Raw genomic sequence first — 12,396 nt, 5'->3', positions numbered from 1 at the left:
TACTCAGCCTGTCAAGAGCAGAACTTGACCATTTGGTGGAAAAGCGCGAAAGATGAGGCAGCAGCTGTGGCCAAATGAAGCCTTTTTTTTTCCCCCCCAGCAAGATGGTTTCAATTAGCACCTGCGACTCCCACGCATCCCATTTTGTTTCCATCCCAGATTTAGTCACATTCAATATTGAATCTTGAATCAAAGCGAGTCAAACTTTACAATTTATATTCCCCATAATCACTGCACTTGCCACCCACATTTCATTATTCAAGGCGCTGACACCATTTTTACCTGAAATAGCAACTTCTTTTTTTAAGTTGGGAGGGGGTTTGTGGTACAAGAAAGAAGAATGAGGAAGAAAGAAAGCGACCACGTAACGACGATGTAGATACTGTATCTGGTCAGCACTCGGGCTCTCTGAAGTGTTTAATAACTTATGGCGGTTTTAAAAGCAGACAGGACTATATTTCAGTGAAAGGGAAAATGCAGAAGTGATGGAAAGATTCTATCCTCTCAGAGGCACTTCCACTTGTCTTTCCTCTTGTTAAATTTCATTACACCTTATTTAAAAAGCAATAAATGATGGATTATTATGGGTCATCAAGTCAGTGCTGATCTGTACTGTTAGTGGCAGTGGTTGCCCTTGAAGACTATTTTATCGACTGATTTAACTCGTATCCAGGCAAAAATAAATAAATAAATAAAACAGAAGGAGTCAATAATGAATCCATTTGGATAAAGATCCAAAGTTCCAAGGACAATGGGCACAACAAAATAAGGTTCTGAAGATGCTTTAGTGGTTACTATGTTGAAGGTCGTTTTACATAACAGCCATTTTTCTACCTTTTCTTTGGATGTTTCATTTTTAGTGTGAATATTCTATGAAAATGACACCTCTGAAAATGAGGAAGCCTGCAGGTATTAAAAAAGAAGTTGATGCCAAACCTCTTAAGACAGAAGAAATGCTTTTATGTAATCTAGGTTGTGATGAAACTATAGCTCTATGTTGTGTTATTATAGCAGACCATCTATGCGAGATATAGCTGACTAATTTATGATTAAAAATCTAGCTATAATTTATTAACTCACACCTGAAACTGTGTAGCTCAGCTCTGAGGTGATTAAAATGCTGCGTAGGTTGTCATTTTAAATAACTGCTTCCCTCCCAGTCGGCCTTTTGAGCACATTTTGGCTTTTAGGTGATTCCCCCTTTACACCTGGCATCAAATATTAAAAAGTTTTCGTCTCTGTGACTGTTTATGAAGCCAGCTGAGGACAAAGAGCTGTTGAGTTACTGACTTCTCGAGGCTTCGCCATCACTCTGACATTTAGTTTGAATTACAGTCTGCAATAACACTGCAGTAATCACGCGCTTGTAACGTTGTGGATGTGGAAACAGATTGCCGGGTGTTATTAAACACACAGCAGGTATAGTCAGTATGTGTGTGTAGTCTGGGTCTGTGAGAGCAGCTCTGTGCTCCCCTGCGCTCTGTTGCCAGGTGGGGTGCGGTTTTATGAATAGTTGACTATTTCTGACCTGAAAGAGCTGCTGCTGATCCTGGCTAAAATACACATCAAGTGATCAGACAAACAAAAGCATGAGTATGAAACCTTCATACCGAAGATGAACATGAACATCACTGAAGTGAAATAGAAAGGCAATAGAAAGAAGAAAAAAAACATACCCTTACACAAACACAACAGAATAATAATAATAAAAAAATATTTTCCCAGATTTAATTTCCGCAGTGAGATTCTCAGGACTATTAATGCAGATCAAAAGACAAGATTCCTTCCATTCTGCCACACAGATGCCAGAGTAAACATGGCGGCAAATATCTGAATCTCCCCAGTGAAGTCTGTAGCTAAAATTTGCCCTGAGCAAAGCTGCAAGGCTGGGAAAGACCAGGACACACAGCTGCGCAACCATCAGCGAACTGCACCACTAATGCTGAAAACAAACTGAGAAAACACAGGAAATGATGCAGGGTGGCGAAAGATTGAAATGATTGAATTGGTATTTGTGCCTGTGATGACGTGGTTTTATAGACGATTTATGCTACTGAATTACGTATGTAAAAAAAAAAAAAATCATTAGGAGATGAAGCGGAGGATAAATCTGGATTAATAATACACATGGGAAAGTGGAAATACAAATAGTATATTTATATAAATACTACTGAATTTATTAGTGACTCACCCAAACATATCAATCATTACAATGGCAGGTAATAACATTTATAATTTATTTATATAATTTAGACTCAAGAGTGCCTGATAATTTGGACTCAATAAGTAAATTCATTGGAAACCGAGAGATAAATGTGCAAATAATGCATCAATAAACAGGAAGGTTTGTCAAGATAGATATTTGTTGCCAGCCTTAAAATATTCATCAGCGTATATTGGAGATACCTCAGTCTATTTCAGCATGTATAGAACATTTGCATGATGCTGCGACGCCTCATTATTGAGCGTTTATTCGTGGTACAATTAAATATAGCCTCACATTTACATATTTAAATTTCCTTGCAGAGGGGAATCTGTTCCTCGTGGTAAACAAGAAGACAGATGGACAGTCAGGTAACGAGGGAGAGAGGTGTGAGGATGACTAAGAGCGGAGCTGCAGTCTTGCTGAGTGACCCTCAGACTGTACGACACAAACACACACATATATTCATGCGCAGCACCACAGGAGCAGGAAGAAACACACGCTTCAGAAATCTGGCACACATTATCTGCCTCTCCCTCACCCGCCCTGGATCTTTGTCCTTGCCCAGAAATAGCAGAAAATATTACAGTGAGGAAGGGGAAGTCCCATGTGTCCATCTAAAGGCCCGCTTCGCACTCAATATATTGCTTTTAGTTGTTGCTTTTGCACCCCGGAAACATTTGACATTTAGGCTTCCCTCAACAACACAGCGAATGAAAGAACAGTTGATAAATACCTGTTGTGATCACTACCTTATATCAGATGCTGGACCAGGAGACCTTGATGGGTGAGCTACGGCCAGTGGTAGTCAGTGAAGCGTAAGATTACAAAGAGTTACTCTTCTGAGGGCTAATGAATTAAATATTTAGGGATTAACTGGATAGAGTGATGGAGAGCGAGGTGGAAGGAGAGCGCAGGCAGAGTCAAATGGTCTCACAGAAAGTGAACGTGGCTGAAGCTAAATACAACAACTGGAAGTAGATGTTTGAAGAGAACATTGTGAACAGGATTTAAGCTTTCCTCCTACTTGTGCAAACTAGTCCAGGGTTTCGCCGCCTCTCACCCTATGTAGCTGGGACAGGAATGTTGACATTTAAATCCAATCTAAGTAAACTGTCTGTGTTTTCTGGGGTTTAGGTTTTGCCAGTTATAGGTAGCAGTCTGCATTGATCCGATCCAATCCATAAAAATGCCATTATGTGTTATTGATTTTTTAATTATTTGAACATTTTTGCCAAGTCACATTTTTATTAATGCCATGAAAAGCTGTGTTTTAATAAAGCCAAAGCTGTTGTACACAACTTCAGTGGTGTGGTGTCACAGGTGTCAGTATTAATCAGTTCACATACATAAAGAATATTAACTCATTTTTGAGTGACAAGTAGAAGGTATTGAAGTTGATCAGTATTGACTGGTTCTCAAGGGGAAAAAGTTGAGCTGTCACTATTACTTTTGTGTCTACCATGTTTCCATTGAAAACATCGCTAGCTATTTTACAATTAGCATGAGCACAATGCGAGGATTACTTGATCTCAATGGAACTACCACTTAGCTAAAAGCTAGCAACAGCTAAAATGATGTGCTGAGGAAGGCAAATGATCATTTATTAAGAATGTACAAAATTAAATTTGAAAAAAAAAAAGTTTCAATCTTCCAGTGACTGTTCTGTACACTTTCCACTATCATACCTGCACGTTCAACCCCAGACTGTAAGATTCAAAATCAGTGAGCTCCAAATCCTCTGAGTGCACATTGTTCTCATCTCATGTGGGTCAAGACAGATATGTCTTAAACCCCTCCAAAAATAGGCACTGGAGTAATCACCATAGAATTCATTAAGCACAGCTGGACCGGCGACACAAAGAGGTGAATGCCCTCTGTGCTCAATTCCCCACAGTCAAGTTCTGCCCGCACCACTTTCCAACGGTGACGCTATTTATCAATTTACCATTAGTTATGAAAGGAGAAACACGTCACATTGTGCGTTGTCATGACAACCAAAGGCTCAGGTAGCTGAAGGGGTCATTAATGTCAGCTTGAAGTGTGAATTCAGGTCTTCTTCTGGTAGTATTTCATACAGATCCCTGCAGCTTCATCTATAATAAATGATGGTCTGACGTGTCGCCCCTTTTCAACCACTAAAAATCGCTTATTCTTTACAAGCTTATAAAGGAGACCCTTCTGATCGAATAGATGTGGCTAGTCTGAAACACCTTTGTCATAAGCATCTCCACCCAGTTCCAGAATAGATGAGACATCAGTCATGCTGTAACTCCATACATGTTATTACACAACAAGTCATAACGTTACAACCGTATTCGTCAACCACTTCATATTTAATGCAACAGAGATATAATTAACGGAAAGCTTAGACTGCACTAATAGGGAAATTCAAGAATACCACAGGTGAGTTTGTGGTGGACAGCAACCCTCATGACCAGAGGGTGTATAGCAATAATGAATTACACTCAGCAAAATGCTATTTTTTCCCTGCAAAAAATGAATAAAAGCACTGAATTGAAAAGCTGTGCAACTTTTATCCTGGTGCACTTTTGCACATTTTTTAAAAATCTGAAACTAGCGATATACAGTTGGAGAATTTGAGTACCAACTCGTATAAGCAGCATTTATACACATGTTATACAAATATGTTCAGGGACAAGATAGTTGTCACAATAAGAGAGAGCATTATAAGCAATTTTATAGGGCTTGTAAAACTAAACAAGATAATACTAGAAACAAATCACTTGTCCACTGTGAGAAAAATGCAGATTATGAAGTCTTGCAGTTGCAAGTGTCTTTCTTAAACACTCCTGTACCAATCTGCAGTTTAAGGACCTGCTCGACAATGTTATGAGTCTGCTGTAGAGGTAGACTGTTTAATCCGAATCACACAAGCATGCCATTACAGAGCCAGAACCCATCTATCATTTCATTCTGCCAGCTGCTGCTTCGACAGACCAACCAAGAACGTGCATCTTCAAAGTAAATAGTGTCTTCGGTAAAGATATTCTTCCACTGAGCATGACATGAAACAAGAAGAAAAACAAAGACTTGATGGTTCCGACACTGGCGCTGAAAATGAAAATTGACATCACACGGGTAAAGGTTGTTACATAAAGGAGTAAGAAATAAATGCTCAAATACTACGATATCTGATGACTACCAATATTTTCATTGATGTATTTTTGAGTAGTACTACAGCATCCTGCTTCTTGTTGTAGCGTGATCTTGCCAGTGATCAGGGGTTAGAAGGTCTTCATTTAGACATGTTTTTATATACTTCAGGAATTCATTGTTTGTTTATGAAGCAGACAGTCCACATTTCTGAAACAACGCGATGCTGATTAAAGCAGCTGTTCCTGCATCTGTTTTACTGTGAAATGTAAATGAGTGTCCAACTGGAGTTCATAACAATAAACTAGTTTTGTTTTTTTTTTCACTTGAAAATACAGGCTTGTTATTAAAATACAAGAAACATTACAATAGATTGAAGAATTGGGACTCTTATGGCATCGTAATAAATTGTGATATATTGTATTGTCACCCCTGTACCACAATACGTATTGCATCGCCTGAGTCATGCCAATACACAGTCCTATAGTTCAGGCTTTTAGCTCGTGTTTTGAGACAGAGCTCTTCTATACCGCGTCAACCAATCAAATACAGTGTCGCCACCATGCAAGATTTCAAAACAAATATGGCGCCTGCAATGGAAAAAACGTGGCTCCATGAAGGCATGAGAATTTCTAATTCAGTGAATTTACTGGGGGAGAAAGATCCTTTACATGGAAACCAGTATGATGGCACTACAATTAGGGCACTAGACAGGCACTAATGATGGGACGCCCCTCTAGCTAAGAGCCTGCTGTAGTTACACTGAATTGTGTAATGCTTCTTGACTATATCTTTAAATGATGTGGCGTAATAAACACCCGGCTTAAAAATATCTTATAAAGAGGAAGTGTTGGACAGGTTTTCTTTGCCAATTCTCCTCAGCTTTTTGGAGGGAAAAAAGAGACCACGAGGAAACAGCATGTGTCATCTTCTTTATAAACAAAACTGAGCCTCAGCAGAAACACACAAGCATCGCCCCAATAATTAACTACCCACTCTCGGCAGTGTAATTGTGCCAAGCCTCCAAAAAGACCCCTTTTCTAATGTCACCAGATGACATTGCATTATGTAAGCTAAACATTGTGACATGATCTGCTCAGACAGTCTGGTAAAACAACAATATTGCACTTGTGGCAGTCAGTGACTAAAGAGCGGAGAGAAAAGGAGTTGTGACGATCGGAAGGGATTGAGCTTCATTTCTTTAAAATACACCGGCTTTGTTGTCTTTCTCACCACTTTCAGATCAGCTTTATCATTAAATCATCAGTATCGAGGGAAGAGGTTAGAGTAGTGGGAGCAGGAGTGTAGGAGCTTTTGTGTGGTCCTAGCGCCTGCAGGCTCCCTTGTTTATAATAACAAACACTGTTATTTGTGTTATGAAACACATTAGTTAGCCGATTTAGTCACTAAATAAACACGAAATGATACATCTCTCAGGTGACCGGTTCACCTGGTGTGGGCAGAGCAAAACCTGCTAGCAAAAACAAGTGGATGTCCAGGGTTTTGGTAGCACAGCTGAAGTCGGGGATTTGGATCACCACGCTTGACTTCGCCCATGGGGTCTTTTTTGGGTTATATTTGTCCAGTTATATTCATGTGTGACTCTTCGACGCCTGTCCACAGCCAGTCTCAGTTTCCACATTCTGGTTGTTATGCTAACCTAGCATGACAGCGACGCCCCAGCTTCTTCCTTGCTACTTACTGCAAAACTGACCTTGTAGACATTATACCTTTGTTGTTTTTACACCATGTTGTTGATTTTCAAACATGCTAACAAGTTTGTTTCAGCTCCTTATCAGAACTCTCCTCATTCCGATCCCCCACACTTGGGCTCATGGATTGTCCACTATGTCCATTTCTCAAGACCAAGTGCAGAAGTGGTTGGCTCAACGCCTCCGCGGCCATTAGATTTCACTGAGGCGTTTGGCGGCAGCTTTTGCCAGCACTCATCATGCTAACTGACACATAGATGATGTCACCCGGGGGCAGGAAGTGTCCCACAGAGCGTACAGGAATTCGGCCTCATTAACATATGATTGACAGATCTTATAGACAGCGCTTATTGCAGCTGACGGTGCAAGGATTGATGACGAAGCACAAACCTAGCGTTGCACCAGAGAGGAAGGTGTCATTGGATGGGAACATAATAGAGAAGTCCACATTACGATCAGAAAGCCTTTAGCTCTTGTAAGTGTTGTAGTGTGTCATGGGACCTATAGTGTGTGAGGTGGATGTGCTTTTAATGATGAATATTATGAAAGCTAGAACTATACCAAAATAATGAAGTAGCATGAATTTATTGATGAATGTCGAAACAAAACTTTCTCTGGTTCAATATTTGCCTTCCTCTGCTCTTCCTCCTGCTCTATAGCAGCGACACAAACCCTTCAACAGTGCTCACACTTGGATGCTTCTTCTCAGATGTAACTTGGCAACGATTCCCACTGCCGGTCATCACCTCAACATTACACCACCTCTGTTTTCACTCCGCTCACTTTCATCAGCGATGTGTAGTCTTGCTGTTTGCTCTGCCAGAACTCCCCAGCAAGAAGACAGTGTGTAAGAGGACTTTTGACTTCCCTCACACTGGAAACTGCATTTACAAATGTTTATTCAGGTTCAGAAATGTTTTGCTCACCCTTGCTCTGCATCATATTCATCAAATCTGAATCATTCTAATTGAATTCTACATTTCTCCCACATCTGTTCTGCGCAGGGCGTGTGCGGTCATCCATCCATGAGCGCTGTCCAGGTTGTTCCTCACCGCTGGGTTCCTCATAGGAAACCAAACCTAGCGTTTTATTTAGAATGTGCTGATCACCTCCTTAGCCAATTTTAGCAGTTAGCTTAGATTTAAAGTGAACCAATTCAAGCCTGAAACAATAGGTTTTATGTGGCATATTTCTATTTTTACTGGCATTTCATTTTGTATGTTGACTATTTTCAGATGTCATCAAGCTGTTATGACAGTGACAACATACTAACTCAGTGTCATCTTTTTTTGGATTGCGGTTGGAAACTGGGTTACACACCCATACAAGCACTGGGAGGACAAACAAACCCCAAAAAGACCCACATCCACCTCATGGTCAAAGTTCAAAGCCTAGGATCAAATCCTGCTCAAGGTGCAGCAGCAACTACTCCCTCTCTGCACAACACCAAGCAATATCACTTCAAAGGGGAAGTGTTTTTTATCTTTGTCTCCCACAAATACAAAAGCAATATTTTCCAAAAGAATACAATTAAATGCATTAGCTCAAAGTCACACCTGCTCATGATCTAGTCACTAATTAGTCACAAGCAGGTCGACCAATGGGAGCGATCCACAGTAATGATTAAAATGCTTGCGCACTAATTCTCCCACTTTAGCGTCAGTGGAGCACAGGTTGCTGCTGCCCAGCAATAGCCATGGCTCTTCAACACGTCTTGTGGTAGGTGATATTCATACTCCTACTGGGTCCTTCTATTTAACCACTTTAATAGGGTTTTGATTATTATTATTTTTTTTTTCAAGGCTACTCTGGACTGGTTATTTGTTTGACTGTGGTGTTGGCTGGCCCTATCGAGGTACTGCTCTTTTCAATTTAGACATAGAATTTGAAGTCCTGAATTGTATTTTTTTTCTCTGTCACTACAGGAGGTTATGCCAAGCCAGACATCCATGACTTTGAAAACTTGGTGGATAGCAATGAAGACATGCATGTTCTCAATTATGAAGACGTTCCCTTAGCACTTGATTATGGGACCAACCAGGCGCACCCGAGTGGTGGCACATCATATTCAGAGCTCAGTTTTATGCCTCCACACCATGCGACTCCCTATGACCCGGCAAAGGAAGAACTCCTAGAAAACATGATCCCATTCGATTGGGAGATGAAAAACCCTGATGCCCCTGTCGTCTTTCCTTTAAAAACACAAGCTACGCCTGGCGAAATAAAACCACCCTCAAGTGGCACAGAGGAGTCAACTTCAGTCACTGCTCCTGTGGAAGATTATTTCCAGGCGGTGCCGCCCAGTACTCAGTCCTGGATGCCGGCAGAAGTTGAGACTGATGAGGCTCGCCAGGACCACTGGGAAGCAGATCATCTGGTGTTTGAGGATGTCTTCCAATTTCCACAAGAGAACGAGGTCTCCAAGGATGCCACTGCTGTGAGCAGTTATCAGTCTTGGTATTCAGCCAGTGCTCCAACAGAAAAGCCAAGTCAAATAAACACCTTCGATCAGACAAGCAGTCAAACCTATGAAGAGATTCCTTGGCCTGTACACACACCTGTTGGCCAAGGTCTTTACCAGGAAACCATTGAACCAAACCTTCAGTCTGAAAGCCTTCTACCCTTAGGTGGCAGTGGACCGATCAAGTCACCGCCTTCCAAGCCACCGTCCAAATTGAGCACACCGAACCCGCAATTTACTCCAAAATACATTATTCAGTCCAGGGCTCGTTACGGCAGAGTGAAGCAGTACTACGAACATACAAACTACACACCTAATCTCTCCCCTTCTAAGAGTTGAAGATGTTTTGAGTGAACAATGTTGAGAGCAGATCCAAATAAATGTCTAAAAATAACCCCACTGCTTTCAGTTTTGACGTTTGGGGATGGGGGTGCCATCAGCCTTTTCTACTGTGTAAGACTTGTTTACATCTGTCACTTAATTTAGACATGCAAATGTTTACCTTGGCATTGAAATCCTTGTTTTCCAAAGCCCCTGCAAGACCATAAAAATTCTGTCAGTCATGTTGCATTCAAGTACCACTTAATTTTTTTTTAAAAAGGAACTTTTTGCATGTTTAAAAAAAAAAAACTTACCATATGAAGTCAGTGCAGTGGCTGCAGAAGGTCGGTTGCTTGAAAAATCTCGCAGTAAATTTGTGGTTTTTCACTTCGTGCACATTCTTCTGCCGCAAAGCACCTTTGCGGGCAAATCTATTCCCAACGCCAGCCGAGTCGTTGTAATGTAATAGATGGTCCGCCATAGCTATACATAAAAATTACCCAGCCACAGCAAGTCAGGAAAGACCACGGTGAGGTTGATGCCAGTGCAGCCGAGTCTGCAGGGGCTTCGAACCGACACACGCCTCCCTACTGACTGGACTACAGCTGAGCGCTTCTTTTTCATTCAGAGTGACGTCAGTGATGCTACCTTCAGGAACAACATGGCAAGTTCCTCAATTGCGCTGCTCGGAGTAAGGTGACTGCCAAGAACTGGAGTGGCGCTTATTTAGGAAAACCCCTCGGTTTAATCCCCATCCCCGATTTTCTACCGTTTCAAACTAACGAATTAACTTCCCTTTAAAAATACTTGCTTTGAATTTGACCCATGTAAATATGCTCGAGTGTTATGTATTATGAAATACGACTCAGCAATTACTCCGAAAAACTCATGGTGGCATGATAAATAATTAAGCCTATAAACGCAACTGCTGTAGCGGCATCTGTTCGTGTTTGGTGACCTCTGATGGATAGATATGGTAATGTTTCACATGTTTCTCGTAATACACCTTTTTCCACTGAAGTTTCACTAGTAAAATTAAAATCCCACCATATTCAGTTGTAGAATACGTGATACCTCTATCACTATAATCTGTGCATGTATGTTATGATTTGGCGTTGATTCTAATCAATCTTCCACATGGGAGGTTGTTTCTATGGCAACGCTACGTCCGTCCACGAAAACCCGGAAGTGTCGTCAAGCTTGAGTGATGAAAAAATATAAAATAAAATGAAATTACTGTTCACACTACGTAATTCAAGGGGACAGTGATGGCTAACGTCCTAATATTTCTAAATTGTCACCGCTACAAATTAGCATGATGTTTTTCCCACTTACTTACGAAATGGCAGTGGAGTGACTCGATGCATTTAACGAAGAAATTGTTCAGTTGGTTTATGTTTTGTCATAAATTTCCCTCAGCATGTACAGTACTGTTAACATTATCAATAGTCATATAAGTGACAATGAAAACTGACAAAGATTCTGATGTCATTTTTTTAAAGGTCATCCTGCTGAGTTTTTTTTTTTCTTTATTTTTAGGTAGTAAATTTCATGAATGAAAAATAAAATTACTTAATAAAACATAATACCTTTGAATATAAATTCGACGCTCAATTTCTCTTCCTTTACGCACCCTGATTCATAAATACAGTTATTTTGATTGGAGTTTAGCGACTCTATGAGGGCAATTCCAATACTGCACTTATGGTAACAATACATTATATTTTAGCATTTATTTTACTGTATATGATTATACTATAAAACATATAATCTTGCCGGATTGGTGAGCGGTTGCCATGGCAACACTGTCTCCTACCGGAAAACGGATGTGTCGTAAAGTATCAACGCTGAAGTTTTAAACCACTTTGAGCGGCGAAATCTGTCCACTAGGTATTTTTGAATTACATATGTTCTTTCTTAATTTAATCGACTAACTGTATTACGGCTGACTACTTATTTGTTAGTAGTTTGTTTACGGCCGCCGTGCTCGCCGAAAACGGTCACCTTACTAGCTTGATGGAATTTTGCTGATTTAGGGGCCAATACACCACACTTTCCGAAAAGCTGAACTTAGTTAGCTATCTGCTTTTTCACTGACAGGTATGACCGTTTATTAAAACAGCTGTGGTTTCAGCCCAGAACATTTTCATCAGCGCGTAGTGTAGCTTAGCCACGTTAGCTCGTGCACCAGTTGAACACGACAGTGACTCATCCTTTTTTTTCAGTCCAACATGAGCCGCAGACATGCAGAGACTGTGGAGCAGCTTGACAGACAATTTGAGAATGACCTTCGGCACTTGAAGCCGTATGTCCTTAAATCCCCTGACAGCAAAGGTAACTAACTTAATGTACACTCGTGTTAACTGTCATCATTACGGTGTATTACACTGGTACAGTTCTATGTTTTTTGCTGTTATGAGATAGAAACGGTATGATATTTGTACTGTTTCAAATGATTAAGCCTTTTGTATGAGGTTAATTTGCATAAACCCCTACACATAAATGTATTTGTTTTATCTACAACATCGTCATTTGACTAATTAGTATTAGTTGATACTACACCGCCAGGCCAAAAAGTGAGG

At 40.6% G+C, this 12,396-nt stretch overlaps 2 protein-coding genes across 6 annotated transcripts in view; one reads left to right on the top strand and one right to left on the bottom strand.

Annotated features, from left to right (window-relative positions):
• Nucleotides 1–10,444, bottom strand: part of prkcab (protein kinase C, alpha, b) — a 56,677-nt gene extending 46,233 nt beyond the window's left edge. For both annotated transcript variants that reach the window (XM_053850670.1, XM_053850672.1), the window contains exons 1-2: nt 10,129–10,444; nt 9,996–10,027 (exon numbers count right to left, since the gene is read on the bottom strand). In XM_053850670.1, the coding sequence (XP_053706645.1) occupies nt 9,996–10,027; nt 10,129–10,295 (199 nt within the window). In that variant the 5' untranslated portion in view covers nt 10,296–10,444. The remainder of the gene's footprint in view (nt 1–9,995; nt 10,028–10,128) is intronic.
• Nucleotides 10,445–11,614: 1,170 nt separating this feature from the next.
• The window catches only part of cep112 (centrosomal protein 112), a 62,005-nt gene continuing 61,223 nt past the window's right edge, over nt 11,615–12,396 (top strand). For 3 of the 4 annotated variants that reach the window (XM_053852651.1, XM_053852652.1, XM_053852649.1), the window contains exons 1-2: nt 11,615–11,704; nt 12,040–12,148. In XM_053852651.1, the coding sequence (XP_053708626.1) occupies nt 12,046–12,148 (103 nt within the window). In that variant the 5' untranslated portion in view covers nt 11,615–11,704; nt 12,040–12,045. Of the gene's footprint in view, nt 11,705–11,731; nt 11,915–12,039; nt 12,149–12,396 lie in introns of those variants that run through there. The other variant, XM_053852650.1, reaches the window with a different exon arrangement.

Source organism: Synchiropus splendidus, chromosome 19 (genome assembly GCF_027744825.2).
Source record: "Synchiropus splendidus isolate RoL2022-P1 chromosome 19, RoL_Sspl_1.0, whole genome shotgun sequence".
NCBI lineage: Eukaryota > Metazoa > Chordata > Actinopteri > Syngnathiformes > Callionymidae > Synchiropus > Synchiropus splendidus.
Note: the sequence above shows the minus strand (reverse complement) of the source record. Positions and strands in the feature narration are given on the sequence as shown.